This window comes from Electrophorus electricus, chromosome 22 (genome assembly GCF_041902795.1).
Source record: "Electrophorus electricus isolate QZ-2024a chromosome 22, ASM4190279v1, whole genome shotgun sequence".
In the NCBI taxonomy this organism is placed as follows: domain Eukaryota; kingdom Metazoa; phylum Chordata; class Actinopteri; order Gymnotiformes; family Gymnotidae; genus Electrophorus; species Electrophorus electricus.
The window spans coordinates 7,449,255-7,463,538 of NC_137518.1; the positions used below are offsets into that span (position 1 = coordinate 7,449,255).

Here is a 14,284-nt window from a genome sequence, read left to right on the forward strand (position 1 = left end):
CCAATCCTTGATTTTACTTTAAGAGCCTGTCACCATAACAATGGCAGTAGTCTTTTGCTAGGCTAAATCCACTTAATACTCAACAAATCTGTGCTCCTCCCAGGCCCTGGGTGGGTCTGTGGGAAACTATAGCCTATACATAACCTAGGACCAGGAAAGAGCTCTCCTAGTGCCGTTGTACTGCTGGCCCCATGGTCTGAAGCAGTGACTCTTTGCTGTGTATGGTAAGGGTAAAAGGGCTGATAATGATATCCAGAAATAAGGTGCACTGATGCATGAGCAGAGGAAAAAAACATAAATTGAAAGTTACTCCTCCATATATTTTATATGATTCAAACTCCTTTTGTGCCTAACAGAATTGCTAATGAAAGCATATATCTCAGTTCTCAGTTTATCACAAACATTAACATTACACAGGCATAACATGTATGTCAGTTAAGTGAATGTACAACTTTTATTTAATTACAATGCATGAGATATTTTGTATTTGTTTGGTTCTACCTGAATAACCTTACAAATTCAAATATTCAGTTTTACACAGTGGTTATGACCAGGTAAACTAATCACCTGCAGTATAACTCCCAAACCTATTACATCTTATACCTCCCCCATAACTGTTAGGTCACTCCCCCACCACCCAATCTTTCTGCTCCTTCAGAGTTCTTCCTGTCTTTGCAAGGAAACCTCATATAAAAGGCGACCACTGTCCAGGAAATTATCCAATAATACTCTCACACGCACACACATACACAACCATGGACACACCAAAACAGTCACACATAGGATATAAACAGCTAACACAGATGCAGCAGAGGAATTCACACCATTAAATACAGATGCCACACACACACACACACACACACACACACACACACACACACACACACACACACAAAACAAAAACCTGAATTCCATCCAAAAGCTGACCTAATAAAATGGGTAACATTGGAGTGTCCTGCAGGATGGGTTTACACTCCCCTGCAACAACAACATATAACCTTGGCCTTTTGTGCAAAACAAATAGAAATATTTCACACACACACAGAATTATGACTGACCAAACACTGACTGAAATAGCCACTGAAAACAAAACAGCAATCATTCTGTTTTTCAGAGAAAAGTATTCTGATGATCAGTTCTAAATACTTAGTACAGGTGCATCATAATATATATTGCACACATGGACAGACACATGATCCTAGCCTGTTGGAAGAGCACTGAGGGTGTCTTAGTTGTTAAACCAGGATTGCCCCTCTAATTCAATAGCATGCACACAAAGCACCCTTTCTACTTTACAGCACCCCATAAATTTATAATTTTTATTTTTATGAAGCAGAGTCAACATTTGGTCACAGTCTCGATCTTACACTTAACTCCCTCCCCCCAATAAATTAAAAGATATAAATAAAAACACCACAGCTCTTTTCTGTGAAACAACCCCACAGTCTCAACCATACAAATGACCTCAGCTCTGATTAAAACCTAGGACTGGCAAGTTGGAGAAGAGTTGTATCTGGAAATCTGGAAAAAGTTGAGCTTGGTATTATTATAGCTTGTCAAACTATCAATACTTAGCAAAAATATTCAGAAAGTTGGAAGAGTGAGGTCAAGACCCATGGCCATGCATCATAAAACTGCTTCAGTGCTTAATGGAATTTTGTAACTGAAGCATCTTTGAGGAGGAGTGAAGCACATTAAGCATCTTATATCTGAGGAACAAACCAAACAATCTCTTCTACGTCCTGGCTTGCTGACCTCCAGCACTACAATGTTTTGATCTACAGTTACTTGATCCCATTCGGGTTGACTCACAACTGAAATATTCCGAAGCAGAGAACACAACAAATCAAACCTTAATGTTAGCAATGTTCAGATTGTCTAATTCAGTAAGTCCGGAGGATAACAGACACAACAAGTTCAAGTTGAACAAAGGGCAACGGTCCTGGCCAGTGAAGGGTGATGGGGGGTTGGGGGGTTGGGGGAGAACAAGCTTCTGGAGATTACCAGGATGAGCCCATGCAATTTACAATGCTTCTCTCACCCAGTGCAGTCCAGCAATAAAATGCCATTACAGCATAAGGCCAAATTCCAACAGGGGCCTGTGAAGTCTATTCAGGCACACAGTAAAAGTCCAGTTGGCTGCCTCATACAGACAAATTCAGAAGGGCTTTCTCAAGTATACATAATTTTCATCATCTATTGATCATTCATTAATAAGGTTATTGGAGGAAGCATGGTTTAATTATGGCTTGTTTTTTAACCAGTTTTTTTTTTACCAGTACATGCTCACTTTCTTGAAACATGGGAATATGTTTTTTTGAGTTTGAATACTCTCTCTAGTGCACATTTAAATCTTAGAGCTATGCATGTGGTCTGCATCCCCCCCCATCCCCTGTCCACCGTTTACATTCTGTCAGAGGTTTTCCTCTGTCCCTTCCACTGTAACAAACATTGTCCTTGTCCAAGATGACCTTATAAGTTTTGAATTATTAAAAGAGAAGGTAATCAGTAATCAATCTATGGATTACTGTCGAAGACCAATACCTTGGATTTGTGTGGCTATTACGATAAAAAGTGAGATGTGTGCTTTGAATAAAAGCCACATATGGGCTATTTCCCTACGATTTATTTTTCTGACAATCAGTTAAAAGATTCTCAATAGGTATGCATCCCTTTATCAGCTCAATTTTATTATTTTTTCATCTCACTTGTTCCATTTTAATCACCACAAGCTGTCTAATCTTAATTGAGCTAGTTGTAGCTAATTATAACTGACTTTCAGTTATAATTAATAACTGAAAAATAATGAGCCTCACTCTGTCCCTCTCACAGCAGTGTGCTTTCACACACACGCACACATTTTATAAATTGTATTAATGTAATAATAATAATATATCATATATAAAATATATTATTATTATTATTATTATTATTATTATTATTATTGTGTGTGCGCAGTTTTATGTTAAATTATCACATGAATCTGCTCAGTAGGCTATCCACCGAGGGAAACGTGGAAGCGATACGTACGCTTCAGGCAATCAGAACTACTTTACCGCCGCACGAATTGTATTTTAGACCAGGAAAAACTTCAAAGTGTATGGCTTCAAAATAAATTAACTACTTAAATGACAGCAGGACAGATCAATTGCCCAAGAGGTGGGCTAAATCGCTGCTCAAACATCCTCTCGTCACTCTCGCGGTGAACAATGTAATCCGAACCGCGACGAATTAAGCGGGTGCTCCCCATTCCTCACGTGTATTGTCCCACGAAGTTTACAAAGTTTATTCTGCGTTTTAAATGAAACTGAACACCGCGCCTGAAAAGCTTTTTGACCATGACACAATGAGAGATCATCTATGTCCTCCCTTTTCGCTACAGCCTATGAACAAACTGTTTGCCACAGTTCCAACTTCCTGGAACATACCGATTTGCACGAGTCCTGAAATCCCTTGAGGTGGAGTGGCGTTGATTTGTGTTCCAATAAGGTTTGCCATCTAAAATGTAATGCCAAGCATAATTGCACATCTTAATATAGCTTAGAAAGATGTAAAATGTTTTAGTCAATAGCTAACATGCATTCAACCTTCTTCAGAAACCTTATTCATACCACAGTATAAAAGATGTATCCAATGACTTTCTCATCCTGAGTTCAGAAAATATTTTGAATTTCTACTACACCTGTCTTAAAGGTGTGTTAATACCATGGATTTTAAACAGGTACTTGCATTGTAGTTTCAAGAGTTAGGACTATTCTCTACTGAGTGACTGAATAACTGTTACCTTGAGTGGAGCACCTGAGCACATGTTAGAAGTATAGCTCAATAAATCAAATAAGAAAGAATATGGGAATGTGATGGAAGAACTATTAGTCATGTAGACACTGAATAATAATCAAATGTCTCTCTCTTTCTTACACACAGACACACACACAAGCACCCCCCCCTCCCCCAAACAAACAGCAAAAACACATCAAAATTAAGAGATCACATAGACCAACACTTACATTGCAGGCTGGTGCTGTTGGTCCAGAAGGGTTCTAGACCAGAGAAGAAGGAGCTAGCCTTTCGCAGCATGCATGACCCCTGGGTGGACATGTCAAACAGAGGCCTTGAGCCAACTCCCAGAGCCTCCATGCAGTCGAACATGATGTGCACCTTTCACTAGAATGTCCACTTAGACTACAAGCAGAACTCTACTTCTGTCAGCCAGCAAACAAGATAGAAATCGATGGTTGATACCCAGGGCCAGGTTTCTTTAGAGTTAACGTTCAATATCAGCTGTGTGTCAGAACAAACAACTTCTACAGTGAGTGTCACAAAAGAGCTGGAATTTGCTGCTTCAGGGTCTCTGGGCCGTCAATTCTTTACAACAGATCTTCTTCCAGCCAAAACCATACCCCAAGACACCAGACTGACCACCTTCGCCTCCTCTCTCCTGCCACTGTGGCTTTGGTTCAGCTGAGCTCCTAAACCTAGTATAAAACCATACAAGCTCTAAATACCATGTGGAGGTTCAGCAGGACAGTGTGCACTAACTTTGCTCACATTGAGACAACATGTCTAGCTCAGCCCCCATTAGACAGAGGGGGAGGGAGGAGGAAAGGAGAAAGAGGGAGGGAGGGGGGCGGGAGCTCATCTGGTTGGTCCAAAAGCCAAAGCTTTCTGTCACTCACATTTTCAGCCTGAGCTCAGTCACCCCTGTGTCATATTTCAATTTTATAAATGAAAACAAATAATTCAGTCTCAGTTTTTCTCAACCCCCTCCAATTACTCCTCACTTGTTAATGTTAACATTGTTCTCTTCTCTCTCAACATATCCCTCGTAACAACACAAATGCAGATGCTTTTGTGCACATAACTAATGCTCTTGAGATGAAAAAAAGTATTATTTTGGTTATTCACCTCTATCTGTTTCAAGTAGTAATTATAAATAGGTTTCATAACTATATGTTGAAGTTTATAATAAATGACAAGGCCATTAGAATAAAAAACATAGTAACATAGTAACACAGTAAGATAAACATAAAAAACACTAAGGTACAGTAAATTAAGTAAAGAAAGAAAAACACATAAAAATCATACAGAACTACAAAACTCTTTTCATAGGCTTCTTATACCTAAGACGAAGGCTCAATAAATATTTGGAACAACTATATCTTGCTGTGTAACAGTAATTCATTTCCAGTGCTTTTTGCTCATTGTAAGAAATGTTGCTCTTGAAATTACTCTAGTGCTGAAATTACTTTAGTGTAAATGAAACTAGTGAAACATTAGTGGCATTTTCTACAAGCCCTGATTTTACAAATTGCAGAAGGGCTTTGCAGGTAGGGAGGCAGAGTTTGGGGTTGCTGGAACACTGGATAGTTGTAGCCTGGCGCCCCCCTCAGGCATGGGAGTCAAACAACAAGTAAAGGCTAGACTAGGACAAACACAATTCACATAAAAAAAAATATGATTTTTTTTCCTTTGCTAAGCTGTCTCTTGACCTCTATGTCACCTCCTCTCTATCTCTGTCTCTCGTTCTCTCTCTCTCTCTCTCTCTCTCTCTACATTTGTATTTGGTCTGGCAGCCCAACAGTCATCCTCTGTGGCTCCTGCCCCCTCACTTTGCCACTGCCTTCACTGGAAGTCCTAAATAACATTATTTATGCCCATATTAGCCACACCACACTCTTATTCTCTTTTCTAAACTTTCTAAACTTCATCATTTTTTATAAATATAACTTTCCAGTAATTCATTTCATCAAACGGACCACAAGTGAATGCGGTCTTAATCTGTGGTAGGTTTTCCAAATGGCTGCTACTGACTCTGACTCCAGTCGACGTCAGCAATCTCTTTGGACTCATAACCAACCTCCTGCCAGTTCCTTGCTATATGTTCCATACAAATATTTCCCAACTCAGCCAAAGCCTATTTTATGATTTCTGACACTACTCTGGGTGATAATTTTAACTGTGGCAGCGATTAGTTTCAGTTTCTTTTGAACTGGATAGTGGGTTTAATTGCTTGGCCACTTTGCAATTCACTGCTTGACTCAGTGATCCAGGTGTCTGAAATAGATCTCATTCCTTGGCACATGGCTGTGTTTTGACACTTGACTATACATCTTACTGTGTTTACACCCTCCTGCAACATCAGAACACTATCTCTTTTTTATAACTCAGTTAATCAAATCAAATCAGACCAATTGCACAAACATCACTTGCCTTTGAGCCATTTCAAAAATGGCCCTCCATTCGAAAAAGGAGCACTTACTGGCAATCTATATGGTCCACCCCTTCCCCCCCCCGTTTCCCCGTTCGAGAGGACTGAACTCTGGAAAGCACCCCCAGAGGGGCGCTAACTACACCCCCCCCCCCCCCCAAAAAAAAAAAAAAAAAACTTCTGCTGCCCTGCCTGTCTCTTTCATTCTCTCTCCCTGATTTTGGCACTGTGTCCTCAACCACCGGCTCTCTCTCTTTTTCCTGTCTGTTTTTCCATGTCTTTTTTTTTTTTTTTTTTTTTTTTTTTAACTATTTCTCCATTCAGTTGCTACTGATACTACTATGGTATTTATTTGTATTTTCTGGACTATTTGTGATTATGATACTTGGAAGTGTTTAGATTTGTTTAGATTTCTTGTTTGTTGCCTTATGGCTTATAGTTGCATTCTGTCACTGTTGTAATATTCCTAAAATAAATACATAAGGTACCTCTTTTATTAAAGTGGAACAATTTCTTCTGCCTTTTACTTTTCATTTGTTCTCTTTTATTCAATGTCTGTTGATCCCCACATACATTACCCTCTGTTTCACCTCATACCTTTGGTCCTTCTGTCTCAACATTTTCACCTGTCTTTCAACACCGCCCCCCCCCCCTTTTTTTTCCTCCTCATTCTCTTTGTCTCTTAGTTTCACATGCTTACGCACACACACACACACACACACACACACACACACACACACACACACACACACACACACACACACACACTCTTCTGTGACACACAGCAGGGAGCAGAACTGCACAATTTCAGCCAGCTCTGTTCTCTCCACACCTTGAGGCAATTACACCCCTCCTCACCCCATAAGAGACCATCTCACACTCCCTCTTATTCACACACACACACACACACACACACACACACACACACACGCACACACACATACATACACACATACACATACCGCCCAAGGCACAAGGACCACAGAAAGACAGGAACGAAGCAACGCATGGAGAATGCAGACAGGAAAAGGGCCACCCATTTCCTTGCTCTCTCTAGTACTTTTCTCTCTTTCTTTCCTCTGTTTCTCTGGCTTTATTTTGCTCAAATTCCTCATCTTTCATTCTCTTCTACTATCTAATACTATAATTCTAGTCTCATTTTCGACCTCCCTCCCTCTCACTCTTTCTTTGCTGCTATCAGCAGTTTGTCCACATTCCAGCCCCACACAAGGCTTTGCATCTTCAGCCTCAGGTTCTTCAGCGTTTAGCTCAGAGGGCTGGTGAGGACCAGAAACAAGACCTACTCTGTTCAAGAGGAGCCTCCTCCTCTTTCTTTTTCTGCAGCTTGGCCTCACAAAACCGGCCCCAAAAACGTTGCGGTTAGAGATGCCTGCATGCCATTTGGCCTGGCATTTTTTTTTTACTGTGTGCTGTGTGCGCTGTATTTGCTTGTATTGGAATGTGCAGATCCTTGGGGGACCTTAGGGTGTGTGGGTTTGGGGTTGTGCCAGTGTGTGTGTGCGTGTGTGTGTGTGTGTGTGTGTGTGTGTGTGTGTGTGTGTGTGTGTGTGTGTGTGTGAGAGAGCATGCCATGTCCTTGTCATGAATTGTAACCTGAACTTGATGGGGGAGGAAAGGGTTTCCTTTACAGGCACTCTGGGTAAACTTGTGTATATGTGTACACACACACACACACACACACACACACACACACACACACACACACACACACACACACATACACACACACACACATACAGCATTTCAAAATCTATAATGACTTTCGAAACCAATTACGTGTTAAAACATACAGTTATATAATTTTTGTCTATTTAGTATGTTTCTGAAATTGGCTGTATGTTGTGGTAATTCCGTGATTTTATGTTGTACCTTCAATCAAAAAACAAACAGATTTTCATTAAATCTGTTTAAACATTTGGTGAACATCTTCTGCCCTAATGCCGTTGACCTATATCTCTATTAGGTCTCCCATGTTCACCTTGTGCCGATCGATTGGTCTCCAAGTAAATATTGCCTTATGACTTCTTATTGGTGTAAAATTATGTCACTCTGAGTCTTTCATCTTCCTCTCATATGATGTGTCTCCCACACATAATGAGCTGAGTTTCTGAGTTTCCTTTCTCTCTGCTAGCTTGGCATCTCTTTGCTCAGATAAAAGATCAGACCCCATCATTACTGAATACCTACAATTTTGCATTGTATCATGCAGAGTCTGTGTTTATGTATTTCTTGTTCAAAATGAGATTATTACTAGTGTACGTCTATGCACACACAAACACACAGACACACACACACTCTATTGCTGGTTAACAGACCTGGGCGAAAGAGGAACTGTGTGGATTTTGTGCCATTACAGCAGAAGCCTCTGAACTGTTTTTTCTCTCCTTCTCACTCTCTGGGGAGGAAAATGTACCATTCATTTATATGATGCATTCCTTTATTCCTGGTAGTTTACTTCAGGAGCCAGAGTCTCTACACTATGCCTGACCATTTGACTATATTCTCAAGTTTAGAGATATAAGAAAGTGTGTGACAATGTGTCTGTGTAAAAATGAGAATAAAAGAATGGAGGAATACACTATATATAAATAATTAATGTTTTACATGTAATCTGTGTGTTTATGTAATCATGAGTTCTGTTATGTATCTTATTTACTACAAGATTTTCAGGAGCAGCTGTCTGTGTAACGGTGTGCTCTATGCAATCATTCAGCTTTTAGGAGCAGCTGGCTGTGTAATGTTCCGGTCTATGCAGTCATTCAAATTTTAGGAGTTGCAGTCTGTGTAACTTTTTGGTCTATGCAGTAATTCAGCTTTTAGGAGCTGCAGTCCACGTAACATTCTGGTTTACGCAGTCATTCGCCATTTAGGAGCTTCTGTCTGTGTAAATTCTGGTCTATGCAGTCTTTCAGTTTTGATAGCCTTGATTGTTTGGTTCATTTGAATGAAATGTAATTTCTTTTTTCCTCCTCCAGGGACAGCAGACCACATCTGAGGAATGGTGTTTGCAGATAATTCTAGTCCTGTATTATCATGTGCAGTGGATTGGCACTGCATACATTAACATTAATTCTACTTCAAGAAGAACTGTAGTAACAAGTGCCAGCACCCTAAGAACATTTCTAGAACATTACAGTTTAAAATTCCAACTTGAAATGCCACTTTGGCCATTTTCTGAAGGAAAGCAAGGACTTTCCATTCCTGCCAGTTATTAACTCAATAGTAAAAAAATACACTTGGGATTCAGAAGCGCTTGGCCTAACCTTTTATGTGTCCAAATTCAATATTAACTATTCCAGAACACTGAGCAAAGTGGTGTTTTATATGCACTCAAAAATTCTAATGGATTGTGGGAATACTGAGGACGAACTAGGCTTCAGCACTTTCAGAATGGTCTGGAAAATACTTACAATATTTTAGGTGGGGCATGGTATTGTGCCCATGAGTGAAAGCACTTAAGTTGAACTGCTTCTGTACATACAGAATTGCAAAAAGAATAAACCTTCAGACTGCACACAAGAAGGTTTTTAAAATGTAAGTCTTAAAGTATTAAAGCTATGCAAATCTTTTAAGAAATAATATGTTTCATTTATATACGCACTAAAAAATTGTAATGATTAAAAAGTTCATTTCTAATCCTTTGCCTGGATGGTGTTATGATTCAGTGAACTTACCAATTGTTATATATTATTTACAAAAAACAAAAGTGTAGCTAATGAATTATTTGAGCCTGAAATGCAAAGACAGTGAGTATTCAAAGCAGATGTCACATGATACCAGCGAATGCACACAATGGAACAATAAGGGCAGGTGAAGTCACTTATACAGGCAGTGAAGTGTGACAGGCACAATGGTACCTGAAGACAACTGACTAACCATCTCTCTCTCTCTTTCTTTCTCTCTCTCTCTCTCTCTCTCTCTCTCTCTCTCTCTCTCTCTCTCTCTCTCTCTCTCTCTCTCAGAGAATAAAGGAAAGAGTAGGCAGAGGGAAGAGCAGATGTTATCTCTTATTAAATGCTGCTAATGGACTCTCTGTGTATGGTCTGACTGAACCACATAATAGCAAAGATTTGAGATAAAAATGCAGGAATGCACATGCACATGTATGCACACACACACACACACACACACACACACACACACACACACACACACACACAGCTGTCTTTGATGCTACAGTTTTGAATATAAACCAACACAACTCTTCTGTGTTCTTTTATCCTTTCTTATATGTGTATATTTCCCCATTCCTTTACTCTCTTTAGTTCTTGTGTGTGTGTGTGTGTGTGTGTGTGTGTGTGTGTGTGTGTGTGTGTGTGTGTGTGTGTGTGTGTGTGTGTGTGTGTGAGTGTGAGACACAGAGAGAGAAGGGCTGAGGGAAGGGCAGAGAGCTCCACCAGTGTTAGGCCATGATGTGGCAAGGATCGATTGACATGGAGGAAGTTGCTTGGTCTGGTGTGTGCTCATGTCTGGACATGGAACAAACTGTGAGGCTGAGCAACAAAGTCAACTAGACTATCCTGACCAGACATTTGTTTTATTTAAAGCATTTAAAGTTACATAGGCCAGAAATAATTAACATTGGGCATCATGCAATCATATTTTAAGATTTTGTTTTTCTCATACTTTTGTCATGAAATCAGCGGTATCATGCCACAATGAACAAAGAAATTGGCATAAATGACCTTCAGAAACAACTCTTGTTTATGCACAAAAATGCCTTATAAGACTTAACACCCTCTGCCTGATGTTTGGAAGTGTCATTCATCGAAATGCCATCTACAAGGAAAAAGAGCAACTTTTCTGTTTTTAGAGATCAGTAAGTGAAACCATATCCCTACAACAGCATAAATAGTCAGATAAAGATCTGACAAAGCCAACCAATAGGTAACAAACATTAATTGAGTAGAGACGTTGTCACTAAAAGTCTGTACTGTCAGATAGATATATAAGACATGGTTTGACATAAAATAAGATAAAAGCAAGGCAATACAGGACTACCATGAGAGGGTGTCAAGGGGAAGACAGATGAAAGAATATGTCATGACACACATGCAACGTTCCAGTGTCAGGTGGTTCAGCGGAGGATAGTCCCCTGATCATTGAAAAGATCTGTGCATGACTTTTATGACAAGTCGGGACCGCTTGTAAATTTTGTTGGTGTCTAAGAGAACTGGTCAAGGCAGGCAAACAGTTTAAGAATTAATATATTCCTACGATAGGGTCACCTTAAGTGTACTTTTGTAGAGGAAATTGTTTCATACTATTAATGAAATGATTTAAAACAAGTGGAATGTTGTACACCATATAGGCTGATATCTGATATCTTACAAGGTCTAGAGCTCTTAAAGAGATTGCAAAATATTGGAAAGAGGTGAAGACCTTGCTGCAAGTCAACTTCTTGTTACATGTGCGTTTGTGTCCATGTGTACATGTTATCACTCATTATGAGGGCATGCAAATAAAAAAGTTCATATTTGTTCAAAGTTTTTTTTTTAAAGAATGAATTTAGGGCTTTCTTTGTCTATGAGCCTCTTTTCTCTTTTGCTCTTACTTCAACTGTTGCTTCTTTTGTCTCATTCTCACCAACCCCTTAGCATTGATGGGCAACAGCGCCCCCCTGTAGTTTTCACTGGAATATTTTCTCAGTGTAAAAATGCATAAAAAGAGAAAGGCTGGTGGCACACACATGCTGTGTGGAAAAAGGCTGTTTTCCAGAGACAAAACTGGACTCTTAAAGTGCTTTCCTTTGCCCAATACTATCACTCTATAAAAGTGAACAACACACATATCTGACATGCCCTCACCATAGATCTAGTACTTATAAACTACATTTCAAGTCAGAAGCTAGTGAACTATATCTTATGTGAAGCAAAAATGTAATATGTAAAAAATTCTTATGTTACTTACATAGTGCTGCCATCTCCTTAGGTAGGTCCGCCCCATATCTTCCAAAGAGACTGCCATTCGTCAGAAGATCAAAGGGTGAGTGGTTCCTCATAGTATTAAAGGTAAAGGGATAAAACCCAGTCATGTGACCCATGGGCCGCTCCCTGTTGGTTGCCATGGTAATGACGTAATGTCCCAGTATCAAATAATTCTACAAGGGGGCTTTATTGGACAGAAATGAAAAGTTATTTAACTCCTGCTTATCCTTTCCCCCCCCCTCACACTAACTTCCTCTGGATTTCCCACAATGCTTTGTGACTTACTGAGTCTTAGACACACCTTTTAGCTCAGTGCTCTTATTGCTGGTCCATCGTTAGGCTTTTCTTCAGTAGCCTGTGCAATATTCTGACGTGCGTGTTAAGGTGTGCTAGTGAAGTGCAGTCAGTGTGCTAACCTACGACATCTCCCACAACTGAGGTTCCTGTAAGAAAAGAAAGAATACAGGAAAAAAGTATTAGAGAGCTGTGATCATATATACTGCAAATTAGCACTAGATTGTAATTGAGGTGCCAAAACAAATTGGAGTCTGAGCCCCCTCCTCCAAAAAAAAAAAGATTTGAAAATGATGGATGCCCAAGACCACAGTCCAATATTCATTTTATACCATCCTTTGCATGTCATGAAGTTTTTCTTTGTTTCTGTTATTTCTTTGGAAAACAAATGTATAAGAAACATCTTGTCTCCAATAAGATGAGAGGATTTTACATTTTTAAAAAGTTCTTGCTTGATGGCATTACCTCATTAGATGGAGAACCTCAGAGGAACAACTCAGAATGTAGGTCCTCATGAACATTCTTGAGATATAAACATTTTTGCTTTAATATGGTAGGTCAAAAGATTACAGTAGTGATAAAAGAAGGCAAAACACACAAAAGAAATCCACACACTTACAAAGTAACATTAAGGTAGAGAATGTGAGACTAGACAGCCAGACGAAAGGGAGGAGGGAAGCAGAGTGAATCTCTTGTTTGGGCGTTGAATGGTCTCCAAAGCCGTGAAGTGATTCCAGGCATTGCCATATGACTTAAATCAGGGGCACTCCTCAATAAAGACACTTCTGTTCCACAACCTGCATCAAACCACATGCCACATGCCCAGGGTGGAGGGCACCCACCGTAGGCACATTTAACCCTTTCCAATCATTTTTGTTCACAACTACCTAATAGAAAGTTCCAGAACATTTCTATAAGTCCTTGACAAATTTGAAACAGTAATGTTAACTAATGCATTATTTGCATGTTTCTTTGATGAAAATACATTCCTATTACATAATAAGGCTTCAGTCTCTTTGTCTTAACTTTGCTACTGAGCACTTTGTACATTTGTTTTTACTTAGACATGCTGTATAATGCTTTTAATACAACCATGCTTTTAATACAAAGCATTGTACAATGATTTGCTAAATATATCAAAAGTGAACAGGTCAGGGCCAGGTACCTCCAGCTTTAAAATGCACACCAGATAAACAATGTAGGTGTAACACTACTCAGACATCTCCAGTAACATATTTAATACATAGCTCTGATATATGACTCTGCAAATAAGTGCTTAAGTTTATGTGCTTGGAATTTAAGTTTCATGATTCATCTTCATCTTTAAACATTCTGATCAATTTATAACTGTGCATGTGCTCAGTTCTCCATTACAAATCATGTGGCGCAGCATTCTTGTGGGGCTTGTAATGGAGGAACATAAATACACAAATAAATAAACAGCATATATAAAGTTATTACTTACTAAATTAGTACTGATTTAGTCTGTTGAACTGATCAGCACTGACTTACTTGTTCCAGAAATCAAAAACACTAATGGGATGCTTTCACTCAAAAGTCCTGACAGAATAGAATTAAGTAATGGAATGGAAAGCTGCTATTATTTTTTTACAGTTGCAGTTTATAGCTGTACTTAAACACATTGAATCCATGACCAAACTAGTGTGTAACAAAATATTATTAATAACATAAATAATAATATAATTGAAAGTGATAGTGAGTGTTACAATCAGTAACACTGAATCAACATGTTTGTCGATCTGTCTCAATGTTCAATGTGAACTTGAGAAAAATTGCAGTGTACGTGAGCTTGAAGCCACACCAGGTTTTGCAT

General features: G+C 39.2%; 1 protein-coding gene across 4 annotated transcripts in view; it reads right to left on the minus strand.

Annotated features, from left to right (window-relative positions):
- Positions 1-14,284, minus strand: part of rargb (retinoic acid receptor, gamma b) — a 35,157-nt gene that overhangs the window by 10,830 nt on the left and 10,043 nt on the right. The window contains exons 2-3 of one of the 4 annotated variants that reach the window (XM_081705563.1): positions 12,458-12,599; positions 12,140-12,340 (exon numbers count right to left, since the gene is read on the minus strand). In XM_081705563.1, coding sequence (XP_081561689.1) covers positions 12,140-12,296 — 157 coding nt within the window. In that variant the 5' untranslated portion in view covers positions 12,297-12,340; positions 12,458-12,599. Of the gene's footprint in view, positions 1-4,007; positions 4,539-12,139; positions 12,600-14,284 lie in introns of those variants that run through there. The other 3 variants (XM_081705564.1, XM_081705562.1, XM_027002043.3) reach the window with 3 other exon arrangements.